The 21,949-nt window shown below is 48.6% G+C and overlaps 1 protein-coding gene across 1 annotated transcript in view; it reads right to left on the bottom strand.

The window, feature by feature from the left end:
• Nucleotides 1-21,289, bottom strand: part of CCER2 (coiled-coil glutamate rich protein 2) — a 69,438-nt gene extending 48,149 nt beyond the window's left edge. Inside the window, exons 1-2 of the mRNA XM_063937934.1 lie at nucleotides 20,851-21,289; nucleotides 20,262-20,308 (exon numbers count right to left, since the gene is read on the bottom strand). Coding sequence (XP_063794004.1) covers nucleotides 20,262-20,308; nucleotides 20,851-20,896 — 93 coding nt within the window. The 5' untranslated portion in view covers nucleotides 20,897-21,289. The remainder of the gene's footprint in view (nucleotides 1-20,261; nucleotides 20,309-20,850) is intronic.
• Between the last annotated feature and the right edge of the window lie 660 nt (nucleotides 21,290-21,949).

The following is a 21,949-nucleotide window of genomic DNA, read 5'->3' on the forward strand; positions in this document are numbered from 1 at the left end:
AGCAGAATGCGTTTATAGAATAAAAAAAAAAAACACCACAGGAGTGTTTAACTTTTTCAGGCAGACAATATACTGGTGGTCACTGGTCAGTCACACTGGCAGCAAAAGTGTGCACTGTACTCCTGCTATAACTGCACCCCAGTCTCCCCCACAATTCAGCTGTGTGAGCAGTGAGCACTCAGCACAGTCAGATATACATAGATGATATTATCATGCAGCACACTGAGGCTGAGCACAGATATGGTATGTGACTGTGTATCGTTTTTTTTCAGGCAGAGAACGGATTATATTAAATAATAAATAAAACTGGTGGTGGTCAGTCACTAGTAACTAACTATCAGCAAAACTCTGCCCTCTGAGTACTCCTAATGCTCCCCAAAATTACTAAGTAATCAACTCAAGTGTCTCTATCTATTCTAACGGAGAGGACGCCAGCCACGTCCTCTCCCTATCAATCTCAATGCACGTGTGAAAATGGCGGCGACGCGCTGCTCCTTATATAGAATCCGAGTCTCGAGATAGAATACGAGCCTCGCGAGAATCCGACAGCGGGATGATGACGTTCGGGCGCGCTCGGGTTAGCCGAGCAAGGCGGGAAGATCCGAGTCTGCCTCGGACCCGTGTAAAAAGGCTGAAGTTCGGGGGGGTTCGGATTCCGAGGAACCGAACCCGCTCATCTCTAGTTTCTAGGTACTCGGAAACCCCGCCGGCGTGCGCGTATGCACACCAGTCTCTCTATATCACACCGGTCTCATTATACCGCACCAGTCTCTCTATATCACACTAGTCTCACCATGCTACATCAGTCTCTCTATACCGCAGCAATGTCACCATACCACACCAGTCGTATACCACACCAGTCTCTGTATACCACAACAGTCTTGAAGGCAGTCAGCGGGCAGCCATCTTGTGGGTCACAGCGGCTGCGTGTGACATCACGCAGCCGCCGTGGCCCGCCCCGCAAACAGTCCAGACATGCTTGCAATGTACGGACTGTGCCCCCCAAACCGTGCTTTGATGCATACAAAATACAGCGCTGACGCACCGATGATGTTACCCCCTGCGTGCGATCGCAGTTTAAGACCTTGCACATGCACACACCAAATAGCAATTTCAGCACTTTTGAGTTTGACGCTGAATCGTTTAAAGTTGACTACTATGTACTGGGTGCAATGGGGGTCATTCCGACCCAATCGCACGCTAGCTTTTTTGCAGCGGTGCGATCGGGTCTGAACCGCACATGCATATGCTCCGCAAAGCGCAGGTGCATCGGCCGCCGGCAACGGGGATGGCCGGACAGCGATGGATTTAACGAAGAAAGCAATTGCACCGGCGATCGCAAGAAGATTGACAGGAAGAGGCCGTTTCTGGGTGTCAACTGACCATTTCTAGGGAGTGTCCGGAAAAACGAAGGCGTGCCCAGCCGTTTTGAGGGAGGGTTCCTGACATCAGCTCCTGGCCGGATCATCGCAGCGGCTGTGTAAGTCCTAAGCTGTGCAGAGACTGCACAAACTTTTGTTTGCGCAGCTCTCTGCACAAGCGATCACACCCCTACACAGCGATTACCCCCTCCCCTGTAGGCGGTGACTAACTGATCGCAGCAATGCAAAAAAAACGCCTCCGTGCGATCAGGGCCTATATTTACTAATAATCAGAGTTTGACCAATTTGTGTTTTTTTTTCTAAGTCCCAACACGGGAATTCACTAAGCACAAATCTCGGCAGTGTTTGGGCTATTCGTAATGGTTTTCAAGGCTAAGTTCAGAAATACAAATGAATAGACCATCGATCATCAAATGCGGCTGTTATTTCATACAACACGGGTATTCACTATGAATTCGTATTTGGGTGTTAGTCTCTGAGTGCTCAAGTGCGGGTGTTTTTTTTTGCGATTCGTTAAAAAAAGCAGCAAAAAAATAGACCTGCTTTTTCCTGGTGAGTTTGGATAATCATGCACAGATCAGTGAGATCTGTGCATGGTTATCTATGGGAAAGGGTCATTTAGTGTAAAAACGTTAAAAAAAAATTGCTAAGCATAACCAGCCTCGGGCTCTTTGAGCCAGTCCTGGTTGCAAAAAAATGGGGAAAAAATTGACAGGGGTTCCCCCATATTTTAACAACCAGCACCGGGCTCTGCGCCTGGTCCTGGTGCCAAAAATACGGGGGACAAAAAGCGTAGGGGTCCCCCGTATTTTTAACACCAGCACCGGGCTCCACTAGTCAGAGAGATAATGCCACAGCCGGGGGACACTTTTATATAGGTCCCTGCGGCCCTGGCATTAAATCACTAACTAGTCACCCCTGGCCGGGGTACCCTGGAGGAGTGGGGAGCCCTTAAATCAAGGGCCCCCCCCCCCCTCCAGCCACCCAAGGGCCAGGGGTGAAGCCCGAGGCTGTGCCCCTCATCCAAGGGCTGCGGATGTGGGGCTGATAGCCTTGTGTAAAAATAAGAATATAGTTTTTTGTAGCAGTACTATAAGTCCCAGCAAGCCTCCCCCGCAAGCTGGTACTTGGAGAACCACAAGTACCAGCATGCGCTGGAAAAACGGGCCCGCTGGTACCTGTAGTACTACTACAAAAAAAATACCCAAATAAAAACAGAACTCACACACCTTGAAAGTAAAACTTTATTACATACATGCACACCTACATTCACACATACTTACCTATGTTCACACGTGGCTCGGTCCACTTCTCCAAGTAGAATCCATGGGGTACCTAAAAATAAAATTATACTCACAAAAATCCAGTGTAGATCGGTCCTCTTCTGAGCTTGTAATCCACGTACTTGGCAAAAAAACAAACCGAAAAACCCGAACCACACACTGAAAGGGGCGCCATGTTTACACATGGGAGCCCTTTCCCCGACTGCCGAGACCCCCCGTGACTCCTGTCACAGAGGGTCCCTTCAGCCAATCAGGAAGCGCCACGTCGTGGCACTCTCCTGATTGCCTGTGCGCTCCTGAGCTGTCAGTCAGGCTGTGCACGGGAGAGATACAATGTAGCGCATAGGCTCTCCATTTTATTCAATGGTGGGAACTTTGCGGTCAGCGGTTGACCGCGAGTAACCTCACCGCTGACCGCAAAGTTCCCATCATTGGATACAATGGAGCGCCTATGCGCTACATTGTATCTCTGCTGTGCGCAGCCTGACTGACAGCTCAGGAGCGCACAGGCAATCAGGAGAGTGCCACGACGTGGCGCTCCCTGATTGGCTGAAGGGACCCTCTGTGACAGGAGTCACGGGGGGTCTCGGCAGACGGGGAAAGGGGTCCCATGTGTAAACATGGGACCCCTTTCAGTGCGTGGTTTGGGTTTTTCGGTTTGTTTTTTTGCCAAGTACGTGGATGAGCTGAACGAGTTGTGTGAAAAAGCGTGGGAATCTCCAGACAAGAAACTGCAGATTCCCAAAAGGATTATTATGGCGTATCCTTTCCCGGCAAAGGACAGGATACGGTGGGAATCCTCCCCTAGGGTGGATAAAGCGTTGACACGCTTATCCAAAAAGGTAGCGCTGCCATCCCAAGATACGGCTAGCCTTAGGGATCCTGCTGATCGCAAGCAGGGGGGTACCTTGAAGTCCATTTACACACATTCTGGTACCTTACTCAGACCGGCAATAGCGTCGGCTTGGGTTTGTAGCGCTGTAGCAGCGTGGACAGATACCTTATCGACGGAAATTGATACCCTGGATAAGGATACCATTTTATTGACCCTAGGACATATTAAAGATGCTGTCTTATACGAGAGATGCTCAAAGAGACATTGGTCTACTGGGTTCTAGAGTCAACGCTATGTCGATTTCTGCTAGACGAGTCCTATGGACCCGGCAATGGACAGGTGATGACGACTCAAAGAGGCATGTGGAGGTTTTACCTTACAGGGGTGAGGAACTGTTTGGGGACGGTCTCTCGAACCTGGTCTACACAGCTACGGCAGGTAAATCAAATTTTTTGCCTTATATTCCCTCACAGCCTAAGAAAGCGCCACATTATCAAATGCAGTCCTTTCGGTCACAGAGAAACAAGAGAGTACGAGGTGCGTCCTTTCTTGCCAGAGGTAAGGGCAGAGGAAAAAATCTGCAAAACACAGCTAGTTCCCAGGAACAGAAGTCCTCCCCGGCCTCTACTAAATCCACCGCATGACGCTGGGGCTCAGCTAAGGGATCCGCCCCAGTGGGGGCACGTCTTCGACTTTTCAGCCACATCTGGGTTCACTCACAGGTGGATCCCCGGGCAATAGAAATTGTTTCTCAGGGTTACAAGCTGGAATTCGAAGAGGTGCCTCCTCGCCGGTTTTTCAAATCGGCCTTACCGGCTTCTCCCCCAGAAAGGGAGATAGTGTTAAATGCAATTCACAAATTGTATCTTCAACAGGTGGTGGTAAAAGTTCCCCTACTTCAACAAGGGAGGGGATATTACTCAACCCTGTTTGTAGTTCCGAAACCGGACGGTTCGGTCAGACCCATTTTAAATTTAAAATCCCTGAACCTATACTTGAAAAGGTTCAAGGTCAAGATGGAATCGCTCAGAGCGTTCATCGCCAGCCTGTAAGGGGGGGATTTTATGGTATCCCTGGACATAAAGGATGCATACCTTCATGTTCCCATTTATCCACCTCATCAGGCGTACCTGAGATTTGCGGTACAGGATTGTCATTACCAATTTCAGACGTTGCTGTTTGGGCTTTCCACGGCCCGAGGATTTTCACCAAGGTAATGGCGGAAATGATGGTGCTCCTGCGCAAGCAGGGTGTCACAATTATCCCGTACTTGGGCGCTCTCCTCATAAAAGCGAGATCACGAGAGCAGTTGCTGAACAGCGTGTCACTTTCACTGAAGGTGTTACAGCAACACGGCTGGATTCTCAATATCCCGAAGTCGCAGTTGGTTCCTACGACTCGTCTGACCTTCTTAGGCATGATTCTGGATACGGACCAGAAAAGGGTTTATCTTCCAATAGAAAAGGCCCAGGAACTCATGACTCTGGTCAGGAACCTATTGAAGCCAAAACAAGTGTCAGTGCATCACTGCACTCGGGTCCTGGGGAAGATGGTGGCATCTTACGAGGCCATTTCCTTCGGCAGATTCCATGCGAGGACTTTCCAATGGGACATACTAGACAAGTGGTCCGGGTCACATCTACAGATTCATCAGTTGATCACCCTGTCCCCCAGAGCCAGGGTATCTCTCCTGTGGTGGCTACAGAGTGCTCACCTTCTAGAGGGTCGCAGGTTCGGCATTCAGGACTGGATTCTGGTAACCACGGACGCGAGCCTCCGAGGTTGGGGAGCAGTCACTCAGGGAAGAAACTTCCAAGGTCTTTGGTCAAGTCAAGAGACTTGTCTTCACATCAACGTCCTGGAGCTGAGGGCCATATACAACGCCCTTCGTCAAGCGGAGACCTTGCTTCGCGACCTACCGGTTCTGATCCAGTCAGACAACATCACCGCAGTGGCTCATGTAAACCGCCAAGGTGGCACAAGGAGCAGAGTGGCAATGGAGGAAGCCACCAGGATTCTTCGCTGGGCGGAAAATCATGTAAGCGCACTGTCAGCAGTGTTCATTCCGGGAGTGGACAACTGGGAAGCAGACTTCCTCAGCAGACACGACCTGCATCCAGGAGAGTGGGGACTTCATCAGGAAGTCTTCGCACAGATTGCAAGTCAGTGGGGACTGCCACAGATAGACATGATGGCATCCCGCCTCAACAAAAAGCTACAAAGGTATTGCGCCAGGTCAAGAGACCCTCAGGCAGTGGCTGTGGACGCCCTAGTGACACCGTGGGTTTTCAAGTCGGTCTATGTGTTTCCTCCTCTTCCTCTCATCCCAAAGGTGTTGAGAATAATAAGAAAAAGAGGAGTGCAGACAATTCTCATTGTTCCGGATTGGCCGCGAAGGGCCTGGTATCCGGATCTGCAGGAGATGCTCACAGAAGATCCGTGGCCTCTTCCTCTAAGACTGGACTTGCTGCAACAGGGACCCTGCCTGTTCCAAGACTTACCGAGGCTGCGTTTGACGGCATGGCGGTTGAACGCCAGATTCTAGCGGAAAAGGGCATTCCGGAGGAGGTCATTCCTACTCTGATAAAGGCTAGGAAGGACGTGACAGCAAAACATTATCACCGTATATGGCGAAAGTATGTTTCTTGGTGTGAGGCCAGGAATGCTCCTACGGAAGAATCCCATCTGGGCCGTTTCCTTCACTTCCTACAAACTGGAGTGAATTTGGGCCTAAAATTAGGCTCCATTAAGGTTCAGATTTCGGCCTTATCCATTTTCTTTCAGAAGGAAATAGCTTCTCTCCCAGAAGTACAGACTTTTGTGAAGGGAGTGCTGCATATTCAGCCTCCTTTTGTACCTCCGGTGGTGCCTTGGGACCTTAACGTGCTGTTGAGTTTCCTTAATTCGCACTGGTTTGAACCACTTAAAACAGTGGAGTTAAAATATCTCACTTGGAAGGTGGTCATTTTGTTAGCCTTGGCTTCGGCTAGGCGAGTGTCGGAATTGGCGGCTTTGTCTCACAAAAGCCCTATCTGGTTTTCCATATGGATAGAGCGGAATTGCGGACCCGTCCTCAATTTTTGCCTAAGGTGGTGTCATCTTTTCATATGAACCAACCTATTGTGGTGCCTGTGGCTACACGAGACTTGGAGGATTCCGAGTCCCTGGATGTGGTCAGGGCTTTGAAAATTTACGTGGCCAGAACGGCTAGGGTCAGAAAAACAGAAGCACTGTTTGTCCTGTCTGCAGCCAACAAGGTTGGTGCTCCTGCTTCAAAACAGACAAATGCTCGCTGGATCTGTAACACGATTCAGCAGGCTTATTCTACGGCTGGATTGCCGTTAACAAAATCGGTTAAGGCCCATTCCACTAGGAAGGTGGGCTCTTCTTGGGCGGCTGCTCGAGGTGTCTCGGCATTACAACTGTGTCGAGCTGCTACTTGGTCGGTGTCAAACACCTTTGCAAAGTTTTATAAGTTTGATACCCTGGCTGAGGAGGACCTCCTGTTTGCTCAATCGGTGCTGCAGAGTCATCCGCACTCTCCCGCCCGTTTGGGAGCTTTGGTATAATCCCCATGGTCCTTACGGAGTCCCCAGCATCCTCTAGGACGTAAGAGAAAATACGATTTTAAACCTACCGGTAAATCTTTTTCTCGTAGTCCGTAGAGGATGCTGGGCGCCCGTCCCAAGTGCGGACTACTTCTGCAAGACTTGTATATAGTTTTGCTGACATAAGGGTTATGTTATAGTTTTCATCGGTATCAGACTGATGCTGTGTTGTATTCATACTGTTAACTGGTTAGTATATCACAAGTTATACGGTGTGAATGGTGTGGGCTGGTATGAATCTTGCCCTTGGATTAACAAAAATCCTTTCCTCGTACTGTCCGTCTCCTCTGGGCACAGTTTCTCTAACTGAGGTTTGGAGGAGGGGCATAGAGGGAGGAGTCAGTGCCCACCCATACCTAAAGTCTTTCTTAAAGTGCCCATGTCTCCTGCGGAGCCCGTCTATCCCTATGGTCCTTACGGAGTCCCCAACATCCTCTATGGACTACGAGAAAAAGATTTACCGGTAGGTTTAAAATCTTATTATATATATATATACTAGGTGCTTCATCGCGCCCTACGGGCGCTCTTCACACCGTCGCAAGGGGCTACGCCCCCTTAACCCTTGCATGCCTTTCTGGGGTTTAATATTTGTATTATATGGAGTATTACCTGCATTCCTTTGTTAGTTGTTAAATATTGCACAATGAAAGGGCGTGCGATGGTGAAGGAGGCGCAGCCCCTTGCGACGGCGTGAACAGCACCTGCAGGGCACAATGTACAGAATGTAGCGGGTGTGGGGGGGACTGCGGATGGTGTCTGTAGATGCTGCGGGTGGAGGGAGGCAGAAGTGGGGGTGGGGCCCGGATGGGGAAGGTTCGGGAGGTGCTGCGCGTGGGGTAGGGGCAGAGGAGTGGGGGATGCAGATGGGGGAGGGGTCCGGAGGCACTGAAGGTGGGGGAGGGGCAGGGGTGCCACGGGTGGGAGAGGGGCAGGTGTGGGGATGTTGTGGATGGATGAAGGGTTCCGGAGGTGCTGTTGGATGGGAAGGGACGGGAGTGCCGGGGGTTGGGTAGGGGACCGCAGGCACCATGGGTAGGGTAGGGGCAGGTACGGGTGTTGCGGCGGATGGGAAAGGAGGTCCGGAGGTGCTGCAGGTGGTGGAGGGGCAGGTGCGGGGGTGCCATTGGTGGGGGAGGGGTGGGTGAGGGGGGGACCGCTGATGGAGGAGGGTGTCTGCAGATGCTGCGGGTGGAGGGGAGCAGGTGTTGAGGGAGACATATAAGGGGGGTGAATGGTGGAAGGGGCCTGGAGGTGCTGTGGGTGGTGAAGGGGTGGAGGAGTGGGAGCCACGGGTGGTGTAGGGGGTCTGGAGGCACAGCATGTGGGGGAGGGGTGGAGTGCCGCATGTGGTGGAGGGGAAGGTGCGGAGGTGTGGTGCATTGGGGAGAGGTCTGGAGGCGCTGCGGGTACTGTACATGCCATAAAAGGTAGTTGGAGGGTATGCAGTAACAGAGCCAGGACAGGGGTGACAGGGTCAGTACAGGGTTGACGGGGCCAGGACAGGGGTGACGGGGCCAGGACAGGGGTGACGGGGCCAGGACAGAAATGATAGGGACAGGATAAGGGTGACAGGGCCAGGATAAGGGTGAAAGGGCCAGGATAAGGGTGAAAGGGCAAGGCCAGGGGTGACAGGGACATGACAGAACACAGGGCACGGGAGAGATTGGTATTAGGGACAAAACAGTGGTGACAGACAGATGTGTCTTACCGGAGTCACTGCTGCTGGCTGCTGCTGTTCCACTCCAACCTGTTGGGATCTGCTGCTGCTGGCGACTTGGCATGGCTGACTCTCTCAGGCTGGAGTCCTGCTTCCTCTGCCCGTCCGCATCCCTCCCCCCCTCCTCAGTCACACACCGCAGACCTCGCGCAGCTGCCGGGCACTGTGGTAAGGTGAGACTGGAAATGACTGGTTAGCCCCCAGGAGATGCTGCGGCTGGAGGGAGGAGGGGGTCATAGCATGCACGTGGCGCGGACCTCACGGCTTCCGGGCACTGTGGTAAGGGGAGACTGGGAGTGACTGGTTAGCTCCCAGGAGACGCTGCGGCTGGAGGGAGGAGTGGGTCAGAGCCTGCAAGCAGCTCGGATTTCTGCAGCACTACCCGCCAGCTAAAGTGTGTGAATGAGCTGGGCGCACTCCACTGCGGGTGGCAGCGCTGCAGCTAGCGGTGGGGTTGCCGGGGCTGGAGATAACAGAGGTAGTATGAAACCTGCACAGCAGCAGGTGCCCCACTAAACTGCAGCTAAGAAGCGTGGAGTGTGCCAGAAAGTGACGCTCCTCCGCATCAGAGAGACCCTGCTGAGTATGCCGATGTGGGGGGGTCAAGCACACAGTGAGCCGGTGCCCGTCTGTCTGTATGACATACCCCTCACACACCACCCATTTTTTGGGGTCTGTCCCGCTGTCCCACCCGCGGGTCGCAGTGTCCGGCGGTGGGGGGGGGGGGGGGGGGCAGTTGGAAAGCTCCTGTACTCGCTGTTCTGCTTAGCAGAGCAGCGGTGAATAGTGGAGACAGAGGGAGAGGGGGCATCAGGGGGTACGGATTAATGGTGGGGTTCCAGCAGCAGAGCCGGATTAAGGTGTGGGGGGGGGGGCAGGGGATACGTACCGTTGGCCCCACAGTTTTAGGGGACCCCCCGGCTGGAGTAGCTCTGTCCCAGCTCAGAAGCTACCCCCCCCCCCCCCGTCCTGCCAGTAACAGTGGCAGCATTGTGCTACAGTCAGCACACGCTGCTGCATATTGGCAGGTCTGTGGTGTTGCAGGGAGGCAGCAGTCTCCCTGCTTTCTTCTGCCTGTGCGGGTGTGTAGGGGGGGAGCGACCACCTCCTCTGGATTTAGCCCTAGCTGAGGGGCCAAAATCCCATCAAAAAAATAAAAATAAAAATCGAAATTTGCATAAGGGGGCGTGGCCGCGCGGGCCGCGATTAGGCCACGCCCCCAACCTACAGCAGGCACAGCAATGAGATAGGGCTCGCCTGTCACAAGTGCCCTGGGCCCCCCGGACTCATAATCAGCCCCTGGGAGCATGCCAGCAGCTCACAGAGCGCTGGGCATGCTCCTTCACTGACGAAAACGGGGACCCTCCCGTGAAGCCACGCCCCCTTTTCGCCGAGTGTGTGTGTGTCCCTCCTTCTGCCTGGATAAAGCTCCTGCAGAAAGCTGGGAGGTCTGCACCCCTGCCTGTGCCATGCCCAATGCCCATGCAATCTGCTTCTGCTCCTAGTCTCCTGTAGATTTGGCCAGATCTCTGTGACTCATTTGACTAACTCCGCCCACTGTTGTAACTCCGCCCAGCATTAGCAAATGAATCACAAGGTCACAGAATAGGGCTATTATATAGGAGATATATATATAATGTTTCCCTGTTATCTATATATATATATATATATATATATATATATAAATATTTTTCAAATACTAACTATACATTCTCTCACTTGCAATTCACTACCTTAACTATTTCTAATAGCTATGAATATTACTAAAACATTATAACTGCTAATTTAGGCAGGTATGCTGATCTCTGTTAGATAATTCTTATTCATAAGTTTATTTGTCTCTCAACATTTTTTGTTCTTTGCCCATGTCAGAGGGACTCTCATTGTGCAGCGCTCTCCCTCCTCTCCCCTGCACTGGTATACCAAACAGGGTTGGGAGTGATAGTCTCCGCACAAAACCAGATCCACCTTCATTTTTCTCTCATCTCTGACCTATCCCTGTGTACTCTCACCCTCTTGTTCACTGTTAACTGGGACACACAGTAGGACAGCAGAAGCAAGAGCAAGGCAAGACGAGACTTTCTCAGCTATTCTAGCATAGTGACAGGAGGCAGGACCTTTCGCAAGAGTAAAGTAATTATTCAGATTGCGGAAACACAGACTAGTTATATTCTGTCAGTGCCTAACCATCGTCCTGGAAACCTGCAGACTACTGAATAATAACACATATATTGATTAATCAGGCAAACCAGGTGATAACATTTGTTTTTGTATTTTACCGCCTATACACAAGCATTCATCATATCATGTTAATTTTCAGAATCTCTATATATATTTTCAATACATACAGCCATGACCAATATGTGATTACAGGGTAACTCTACCCAATATGAAATCATAAACATCATTGGCTGAAACATTTTTTTAATCTATTTTTTTTATTTGTACAGAACGCTATAGAAAATTGACATAACTATTGTATCTATCGAATACTAATGCACTGTGAACTTGGTGATCTATGGGGGTCATTCCGAGTTGATCACTAGCTTCCATTGTTCGCAGCGCAGCTTTCAGGCTAAAACTCGGCATTTCTGCACATGCGTATGCACCGCAATGCTCACGTGCGACATACGGGTACAAAGAGCATCGTGATTTTGCACAGGCTCTAGCGAAGCTTACAGTCGCACGGCCGAACACAGGAAATGTCAACCGACCGTTTTCAGGGAGTGCTTAGAAAAACGCAGGCGTGTCGGGAAAAACGCAGGCGTGGCTGGGCGAACGTGTGTGTGACGTCAAAAACCGTCCCTCCGTCGTTAGAATCAACGCACATAAAGAGAAACTACAGGACTGGTATTGTTTTGCACAAAATAATTTTGTAGGCGCTCTGCTGCACAAGCGTTCGCACTTCTGCAAAGCGAAAATACACTCCCCGGTGGGCGGCAACAATGCGTTTGCACGGCTGCTAAAAGTAGCTAGCGAGCTATCAACTCGGAATGACCCCCTATGTACTGTAATAAACGATACAAACAACTAATGTTGCCTTACATATTATCTCCGATCACAGTGACCTCTTTCCCCTTCAAAATCTCTGCACATTTATTATAACAAAAGTGTTTTTGTATTTTTCTTGTGTGTACTAAAAAATGGCATGGCTATTATATTAATGTATATATCAATACATTGTAATCAAATATTTTTAAAATACAAAGAGTGCCCCAGCGAGTAGAGTTTGCTTTTCTGTTATATTCTTCTTGGATTAACCGCTGTGTGAGTATAAGATCATTTATATCTGGGATGGGGAACCTTCGGTCCGCCAGCTGTTGTGGAACTACACATATCAGCATGCCCTGCTACAGTTGTGCTATTTGGCCATGGTAAAACTGTTGCAGGGCATGCTGGTATGTGTAGTTCAACATCAGCTGGAGGGCTGTAGGTTCCCCATCCCTGATTTATATAGATTCCAAAGTAACTTACTAGTAAATCTGTCACTATACCACAACCACAGCAATGTCACTATGTCACACCAGTCTCTGTGTACCACAGCAGTCTCTCTATACCACAGCAGTCTCTCTTTACCACAGCAGTCTCTCTATACCACAGCAGTCTCTCTATACCACAGCAGTCTCTATACCACACCAGTCTCTCTACACCACACCAGTCTCTCTATACCACACCAGTCTCACTATACCACACCAGTCTCTCTATACCACACCAGTCTCTCTATACTACACCAGTCTCTGTATACCACAGCAGTCTCTCTATACTGTACCAGTCTCTATACCACACCAGTCTCTCTATACCACACCAGTCTCTCTATACCACACCAGTCTCTCTATACCACACCAGTCTCACTATACCACACCAGTCTCTCTATACCACACCAGTCTCTCTATACTACACCAGTCTCTGTATACCACAGCAGTCTCTCTATACCAGAGCAGTCTCTCTATACCAGAGCAGTCTCTCTATACCACACCAGTCTCTCTATACTACACCAGTCTCTCTATACTGTACCAGTCTCTATACCACACCAGTCTCTCTATACCACACCAGTCTCTCTATACCACACCAGTCTCACTATACCACACCAATCTCTCTATACCACACCAGTCTCTATATACTGTACCAGTCTCTCTATACCAAACCAGTCTCTCTATACCACACCAGTCTCTCTATACCACACCAGTCTCTATACCACACCAGTCTCTCTATACCACACCAGTCTCACTATACCACACCAGTCTCTCTATACCACACCAGTCTCTCTATACTACACCAGTCTCTGTATACCACACCAGTCTCTCTATACCACACCAGTCTCTCTATACTACACCAGTCTCTCTATACCAGAGCAGTCTCTCTATACCAGAGCAGTCTCTCTATACCACACCAGTCTCTCTATACTACACCAGTCTCTCTATACTGTACCAGTCTCTATACCACACCAGTCTCTCTATACCACACCAGTCTCTCTATACTACACCAGTCTCACTATGCCACACCAGTCTCTATATACTGTACCAGTCTCTCTATACCAGTGATTTTCAACCTTTTTTTACTCGCGGCACACCGAACAATATTTTAAAATTGCCAAGGCACACCATCAGTTCACCCACAGGAAAAACAAAACAAAAACACACATTGGCCCTCAGAGCAAAAAAAATAAAAAAATCCATACATACATTGGCCTACACAGAAAATACAATCACATTGCTCCCCACATAAATCCTATTGCTTCCCACATTAATTATTCACATTGTTCCTCCCATAAATACTATTGCTCCCCACAGGAGAAATAACATAACAAATATTAGCCGCTACCGGTCCGTTGTCCTCCTCCCTGTCCATCAGTAGAGGGGGTTATTCATAGTGGAGTGCTGCAAATACTGAGCAGCGGGCGGGCGGGCAGGTGTGGATGTGGGTGGGCAAGGAAAGCTGTGGATGCAGGCGGGAACTGGAAGTTGTATATGCAGGCGGTGGTCGTGACCTATGATATCACGCCGCCGCGTCACAAAGGCATAGGTCATGGCCGGAGCATGACTGATCCTCTAAGAAGAGCCCGGGCCAACAGTTCAATCTGAAGGTGCAGGAAGCTGCTCTGGCTCCGCGGCACACCTTGCAACTGGTCGCGGCACACTGGTTGAAAAAGACTGCTCTATACCAAACCAGTCTCTCTATACCACACCAGTCTCTCTATACTGTACCAGTCTCTACACCACACCAGTCTCTCTATACCACACCAGTCTCACTATACCACACCAGTCTCTCTATACCACACCAGTCTCTCTATACCACACCAGTCTCTCTATATCACACCAGTCTCACTATACCACACCAGTCTCTCTATACCACACCAGTCTCTCTATACCACACAGTCTCTCTATATCACACCAATCTCTATATACTGTACCAGTCTCTCTATACCACACCAGTCTCTCTATACCACACCAGTCTCACTATAATACCACACCAGTCTCTCTATACCGCACCAGTCTCACTATATCACACCAGTCTCTCTATACCACACCAGTCTCTCTATACCACACCAGTCTCTCTATATCACACCAGTCTCACTATACCACACAGTCTCACTATACCACACCAGTCTCTCTATACCACACCAGTCTCTCTATATCACACCAGTCTCTATATACTGTACCAGTCTCTCTATACCACACCAGTCTCTCTATACCACACCAGTCTCACTATACCACACCAGTCTCTCTATACCACACCAGTCTCTCTATACCACACCAGTCTCTCTATACCACACCAGTCTCTCTATACTGTACCAGTCTCTATACCACGCCAGTCTCTCTATACCACACCAGTCTCACTATACCACACCAGTCTCTCTATACCACACCAGTCTCTCTATACCACACCAGTCTCTCTATATCACACCAGTCTCTCTATGCCACACCAGTCTCTCTATACTACACCAGTCTCTGTATACCACAGCAGTCTCTCTATACCAGAGCAGTCTCTCTATACCAGAGCAGTCTCTCTATACCACACCAGTCTCTCTATACTACACCAGTCTCTCTATACTGTACCAGTCTCTATACCACACCAGTCTCTCTATACCACACCAGTCTCTCTATACCACACCAGTCTCACTATACCACACCAATCTCTCTATACCACACCAGTCTCTATATACTGTACCAGTCTCTCTATACCAAACCAGTCTCTCTATACCACACCAGTCTCTCTATACCACACCAGTCTCTATACCACACCAGTCTCTCTATACCACACCAGTCTCTCTATACCACACCAGTCTCACTATACCACACCAGTCTCTCTATACCACACCAGTCTCTCTATACTACACCAGTCTCTGTATACCACACCAGTCTCTCTATACCACACCAGTCTCTCTATACTACACCAGTCTCTCTATACCAGAGCAGTCTCTCTATACCAGAGCAGTCTCTCTATACCACACCAGTCTCTCTATACTACACCAGTCTCTCTATACTGTACCAGTCTCTATACCACACCAGTCTCTCTATACCACACCAGTCTCTCTATACTACACCAGTCTCACTATACCACACCAGTCTCTATATACTGTACCAGTCTCTCTATACCAAACCAGTCTCTCTATACCACACCAGTCTCTCTATACTGTACCAGTCTCTATACCACACCAGTCTCTCTATACCACACCAGTCTCACTATACCACACCAGTCTCTCTATACCACACCAGTCTCTCTATACCACACCAGTCTCTCTATATCACACCAGTCTCACTATACCACACCAGTCTCTCTATACCACACCAGTCTCTCTATACCACACAGTCTCTCTATATCACACCAATCTCTATATACTGCAGAGGCGTCACCAGGTGTGGTGACACCCGGTGCGCACCCCTGATGTACTGCCGCGATCGCGGCAAAAAGGGGGCGTGGCCTTACATCTAGGGGGCGTGGCTTCGCGGGGATACCGGGATCGTCACTCTGGGGGCGTGCCCAGCATCTCCGGAGATGCTGGGCTTCCCCCAGAGACGGTCTCAGTGTGCTGTCGGCTCCTCTGCTATGACAGGAGCCGGGTGCTGTAACGGAATTTCACACTGCAGCACCTGGCTCCTGTCACTGCGGAGGAGCTGACATTTGGTGTCACCCCCTCCAGGTGTCACACCCGGGTGCGGGCCGCACCCCCCGCACCCGCCTTGTGACGCCACTGATATACTGTACCAGTCTCTCTATACCACACCAGCCTCTCTATACCACACCAGTCTCACTATACCACACCAGTCTCTCTATACCGCACCAGTCTCACTATATCACACCAGTCTCTCTATACCACACCAGTCTCTCTATACCACACCAGTCTCTCTATATCACACCAGTCTCACTATACCACACAGTCTCACTATACCACACCAGTCTCTCTATACCACACCAGTCTCTCTATATCACACCAGTCTCTATATACTGTACCAGTCTCTCTATACCACACCAGTCTCTCTATACCACACCAGTCTCACTATACCACACCAGTCTCTCTATACCACACCAGTCTCTCTATATCACACCCGTCTCTCTATACCACACCAGTCTCTCTATACCACACCAGTCTCTCTATACTGTACCAGTCTCTATACCACGCCAGTCTCTCTATACCACACCAGTCTCACTATACCACACCAGTCTCTCTATACCACACCAGTCTCTCTATACCACACCAGTCTCTCTATATCACACCAGTCTCACTATACCACACCAGTCTCTCTATACCACACCAGTCTCACTATACCACACCAGTCTCTCTATACCACACCAGTCTCTATATACCACACCAGTCTCTCTATACTGTACCAGTCTCTATATCACACCAGTCTCTCTATATCACACCAGTCTCTCTATACCACACCAGTCTCACTATACTACACCAGTCTCTCTATACCACACCAGTCTCTCTATACTACACCAGTCTCTCTATACCGCCCCAGTCTCTCTATACCACACCAGTCTCTCTATACCACACCAGTCTCTCTATACCACACCAGTCTCTCTATACCACACCAGTCTCTGTATACCACACCAGTCTCTCTATACCACACCAGTCTTTCTATACCACAGCAGTCTCTCCATACCACACCAGTCTCTCTATACCACACCAGTCTCTATATACTGTACCAGTCTCTCTATACCACACAGTCTCTATATACCACACCAGTCTCTCTATATCACACCAGTCTCTCTATACCACACCAGTCTCTCTATATCACACCAGTCTCTCTATACCACACCAGTCTCTCTATACCACACCAGTCTCTATATACTGTACCAGTCTCTCTATACTGCACCAGTCTCTCTATACCACACCAGTCTCTCTATACCACACCAGTCTCTCTATACCACACCAGTCTCTATATACTGTACCAGTCTCTCTATACTGCACCAGTCTATCTATACCACAACAGTCTCTGTATACCACACCAGTCTCTCTATACCGCACCAGTCTCTCTATACCACACCAGTCTCTCTATATTACACCAGTCTCTCTATACCACACCAGTCTCTCTATACCACACCAGTCTCTCTATACTGTACCAGTCTCTCTATACTGTACCAGTCTCTCTAAACCACACCAGTCTCTCTATACCACACCAGTCTCTCTATACCGTACCAGTCTCTCTATACCACAACAGTCTCTCTATACCACAACAGTCTCTGTAAACCACACCAGTCTCTGTATACCACACCAGTCTCTCTATACCACACCAGTCTTTCTATACCACAGCAGCAGTGGCGTAAGTTCCTCCCAGTTGCCCGGAGGCAAGATAAATATTGGTGCACCCCTATTTCCTATATTAAGATAAATATATGTATGTATGTGTGCATGTATATGTGTGTGTGTGTGTGTGTGTGTGTGTGTGTGTGTGTGTGTGTGTGTATATGTAGTGTTCTGAAAAAAATTATATACTATATTTATACATTTAATTGTCTTTTATTTTAAATCACACATTTCTTAGCAGTCATACCCAGGATTAGAACCCATGACCTGTTACACTAACAGCAGACACTTTACTGATGGAGTTATTTGTTCCTGTAGTGGAAGCATGAGAATTCTAACTATATAAAGTTACGTGTAATTGTCAGAGAAGTATCTTCATATACAGTAGTTAAAATTCTAATATTTCCTATACAGGAGCAAACAGCTTCATCAGTAAGGTGTCTGCTTCCAGTGTAATAGATCATGGTTTCTAATCCTGGGTGTGACCCTTGTAAAATGTGTATATTCAGTATAATAAAGAGGGTGTGATTTGTAAGGTGCAGGGACCAGTGAGGAAGTCGGCCACTGAAAAGACAGCGACAGCTATCAATTAACTTAATTCAATGGTGTCACAGAATGGGAGGAAAGGTGCCCCCTTCAGAGCAGGAGCCCGGCGGCAGATGACTCCGTTGCCTCCCAGAGTTCTGCCTCTGCACAGCAGTCTCTCCATACCACACCAGTCTCTCTATACCACACCAGTCTCTCTATACCGCACCAGTCTCTCTATACCCCACCAGTCTCTCTATACCACACCAGTCTCTCTACACCACACCAGTCTCTCTACACCACACCAGTCTCTGTATAATACCACACCAGTCTCTCCATACCACACCAGTCTCTCTATACCGCATCAGTCTCTCTATACCACAGCAGTCTCTCTATACCACACCAGTCTCTCTATACCACACCAATCTCTCTATACCACACCAGTCTCTGTATACCACACCAGTCTCTGTTTACAACAGTCTCTCTATACCACACCAGTCTCACTATACCACACCAGTCTCACTATACCACACCAGTCTCTCTATACCACACCAGTCTCTCTATACCACACCAGTCTCTCTATACCACACCAGTCTCTGTATACCACACCAGTCTCTCTATACCACACCAGTCCCACTATACCACATCAGTCTCATTATAACGCACCAGTCTCTCTATACCGCACCAGTCTCTCTATACCACACTAATCTTATTATAACGCACCAGTCTCATTATAATGAACCAGTCTCTTTGTACTACACCAGTCTCATTATACCACATCAGTCTCTCTATACCTAACCAGTCTTTTTATAATGCACCAGTCTCTCTGTACCACACTAGTGTCGCTATACCACACCAGTCTCTATATACTGTACCAGTCTCTATATACTGTACCAGTCTCTAAATACCATACCAGTCTCTATATACTGTACCAGTCTCTCTATACTGCACCAATCTCTCTATACCGTACCAGTCTCTCTAAACCGTACCAGTCTCTATATACTGTACCAGTCTCTCTATACCGCACCAGTCTCTCTAAACCATACCAGTCTCTCTATACCGCAACAGTCTCTATATATTGTACCAGTCTCTCTATACCACACCAGTCTCTATATACTGTACCAGTCTCTTTATACCGTACCAGTCTCTGTATACCGCACCAGTCTCTATATATTGTACCAGTCTCTCTATACCACACCAGTCTCTATATACTGTACCAGTCTCTCTATACCGTACAGTCTCTGTATATCGCACCAGTCTCTATATTACTGTACCAGTCTCTCTATACCACACCAGTCTCTGTATACCACACCAGTCTCTATATATTGTACCAGTCTCTTTATACCGTACCAGTCTCTGTATACCGCACCAGTCTCTTTATACCGTACAGTCTCTGTATACCGCACCAGTCTCTATATTACTGTACCAGTCTCTCTATACCACACCAGTCTCTCTATACCGCAACAGTCTCTATATACTGTACCAGTCTCTTTATACCGTACAGTCTCTGTACACCGCACCAGTCTCTATATACTGTACCAGTCTCTTTATACCGTACCAGTCTCTGTATACCGCACCAGTCTCTATATATTGTACCAGTCTCTCTATACCACACCAGTCTCTATATACTGTACCAGTCTCTTTATACCGTACAGTCTCTGTATACCGCACCAGTCTCTATATTACTGTACCAGTCTCTCTATACCACACCAGTCTCTCTATACCGCACCAGTCTCTATATACTGTACCAGTCTCTTTATACCCTACAGTCTCTGTATACCGCACCAGTCTCTATATACTGTACCAGTCTCTTTATACCGTACCAGTCTCTGTATACCGCACCAGTCTCTATATATTGTACCAGTCTCTCTATACCACACCAGTCTCTATATACTGTACCAGTCTCTTTATACCGTACAGTCTCTGTATACCGCACCAGTCTCTCTATACCACACCAGTCTCTCTATACCACACCAGTATCTCTATACCTCACTTTGATAGAACCTGAAATCTAAACCCACTTTTGCACTATGAGCTACCTATTTTATACTACACCGGTGTTGGGTATTTGTATAGTTGATGTACATCCCATGCACCTGAGATCAGGCAGGTGACCTCCCTCACCAGGTAATATATGTATTTAGGACAAGACCTCTCACCTTTTCTTCTTCATCGGAGAGCTTGCTGGACAGGGGAATGGCCGATACTAATAAGAAAGGCAAACAGCTGGGCATTAGACAGCGCTATGTAACAGTGGTCATATATATGTATATGCAGCTATTATTACAAGTCATTAATCAGGAGTCTGTAAGATCATACAGCCAGAGAGGCTAGAAAACTGATCCATTACATTAAACTTTGAAACCCCCCCCCCCTCCAAAAAAATTTTTAATTGGTGTAAATACCAGTGAGGGGGTTCACGATGATATTACCTTGATATAATAAAAGATGTATGTAAGACCCCACAGGGTCATTTATATGCGAACAAATGTATCATGAGGGTCCCCACAATATACACATTAAAAGTACGGTCACATCTGTAATTATAGCTTACAAATAAATAGAGAAAATTATTTTGGGATGAATTGGCCCTTAATGATAGGGACATAAGAATCTGTCCATCTGCTGATGTCTATATCATCTTGCACTGTTGCTGATGGAGGTCTCACCTTGCAGAGAGGCTGAGGAAGGGGTCTGGACTGTAACAGAGCAGTCATAGATCCTGCCTGACACTGCATTCCTTCTTACCTTGCATCCAGACAGCAACAAGCAGTAAACATTTCACAGGACCCATCCTGGATGTGCGGTTTATCCTTCAGCCCAGGCTGCAGACTGGGGGCTCGGATGTAGTAGGTGGGGGGCTGCAGATGTAGCTCACAGGAAGGATGCAGGGAGCCTGGTCCAGAGTTTGCAGAGTCTGTTTGTGCTGCAGATTATATAGCTGGCACGATGCACTGTGAATGTCATCATGTGACTCCCCCCCAGCTGTCTGTCCTTTACCTGTGTCTGTCTACACCTCCCCTCTTCTGCATGTGCAACCACAACAGCTGGGCTGTCTCGTCACCTCCCAGCACTCCAGAGCTCAGCTCCTGTCACTTCAGAACTCTGCTGTCCCTCTGTGACTCCTCATCCCCTGCAGGCGGCTGTGCCCACCACACATCAGTATTCTCCCCAGCACAGCAGTTTATTGTTTACTTGTCGTCGGCATCCACGTTAACGATCATATATAATGCATTTATTGGTGATGTGCAACTGCCGCTTTATTGCTTAAAAATACCCTACAGTCAAGGTCAGGTCTCTTCACTTTAGTTTTTGTGGCAGGAATGAGTCTGGCAATCCGGCAATCCTGCAAATGGTTCAGCTCTTCACATGTAACAAAAAGGAGAGACAGTCAAGGATTATGTGTCAGGAGAGTGAATCCTGGTGCCACAAACCACAGCTACCCTGGCGCAATCTCCAGGCCAATGTAGCTATTGAGAGACCTGGGTCATGGCCTATCACTATAAACAGCTTCCTACTAGATATATACTGATGTGTCCTCATATACTGTTGCTCAAGATGCGATAATCAGCCCCTTTCTGTGTGCCGAGCATCTTCCTTGCTCAAAATGTGCATCTTATTTGCATAAAAAAAGGGAGGTAGCAAAAATTTCTCTGACGTCCTAGTGGATGCTGGGAACTCCGTAAGGACCATGGGGAATAGACGGGCTCCGCAGGAGACTGAGCACTCTAAAAGAAAGATTAGGTACTATCTGGTGTGCACTGGCTCCTCCCTCTATGCCCCTCCTCCAGACCTCAGTTAGAATCTGTGCCTGGCCAGAGCTGGGTGCTCCTAGTGGGCTCTCCTG

The sequence above is a fragment of the Pseudophryne corroboree genome, chromosome 8, assembly GCF_028390025.1.
Source record: "Pseudophryne corroboree isolate aPseCor3 chromosome 8, aPseCor3.hap2, whole genome shotgun sequence".
NCBI classification, from domain to species: domain Eukaryota; kingdom Metazoa; phylum Chordata; class Amphibia; order Anura; family Myobatrachidae; genus Pseudophryne; species Pseudophryne corroboree.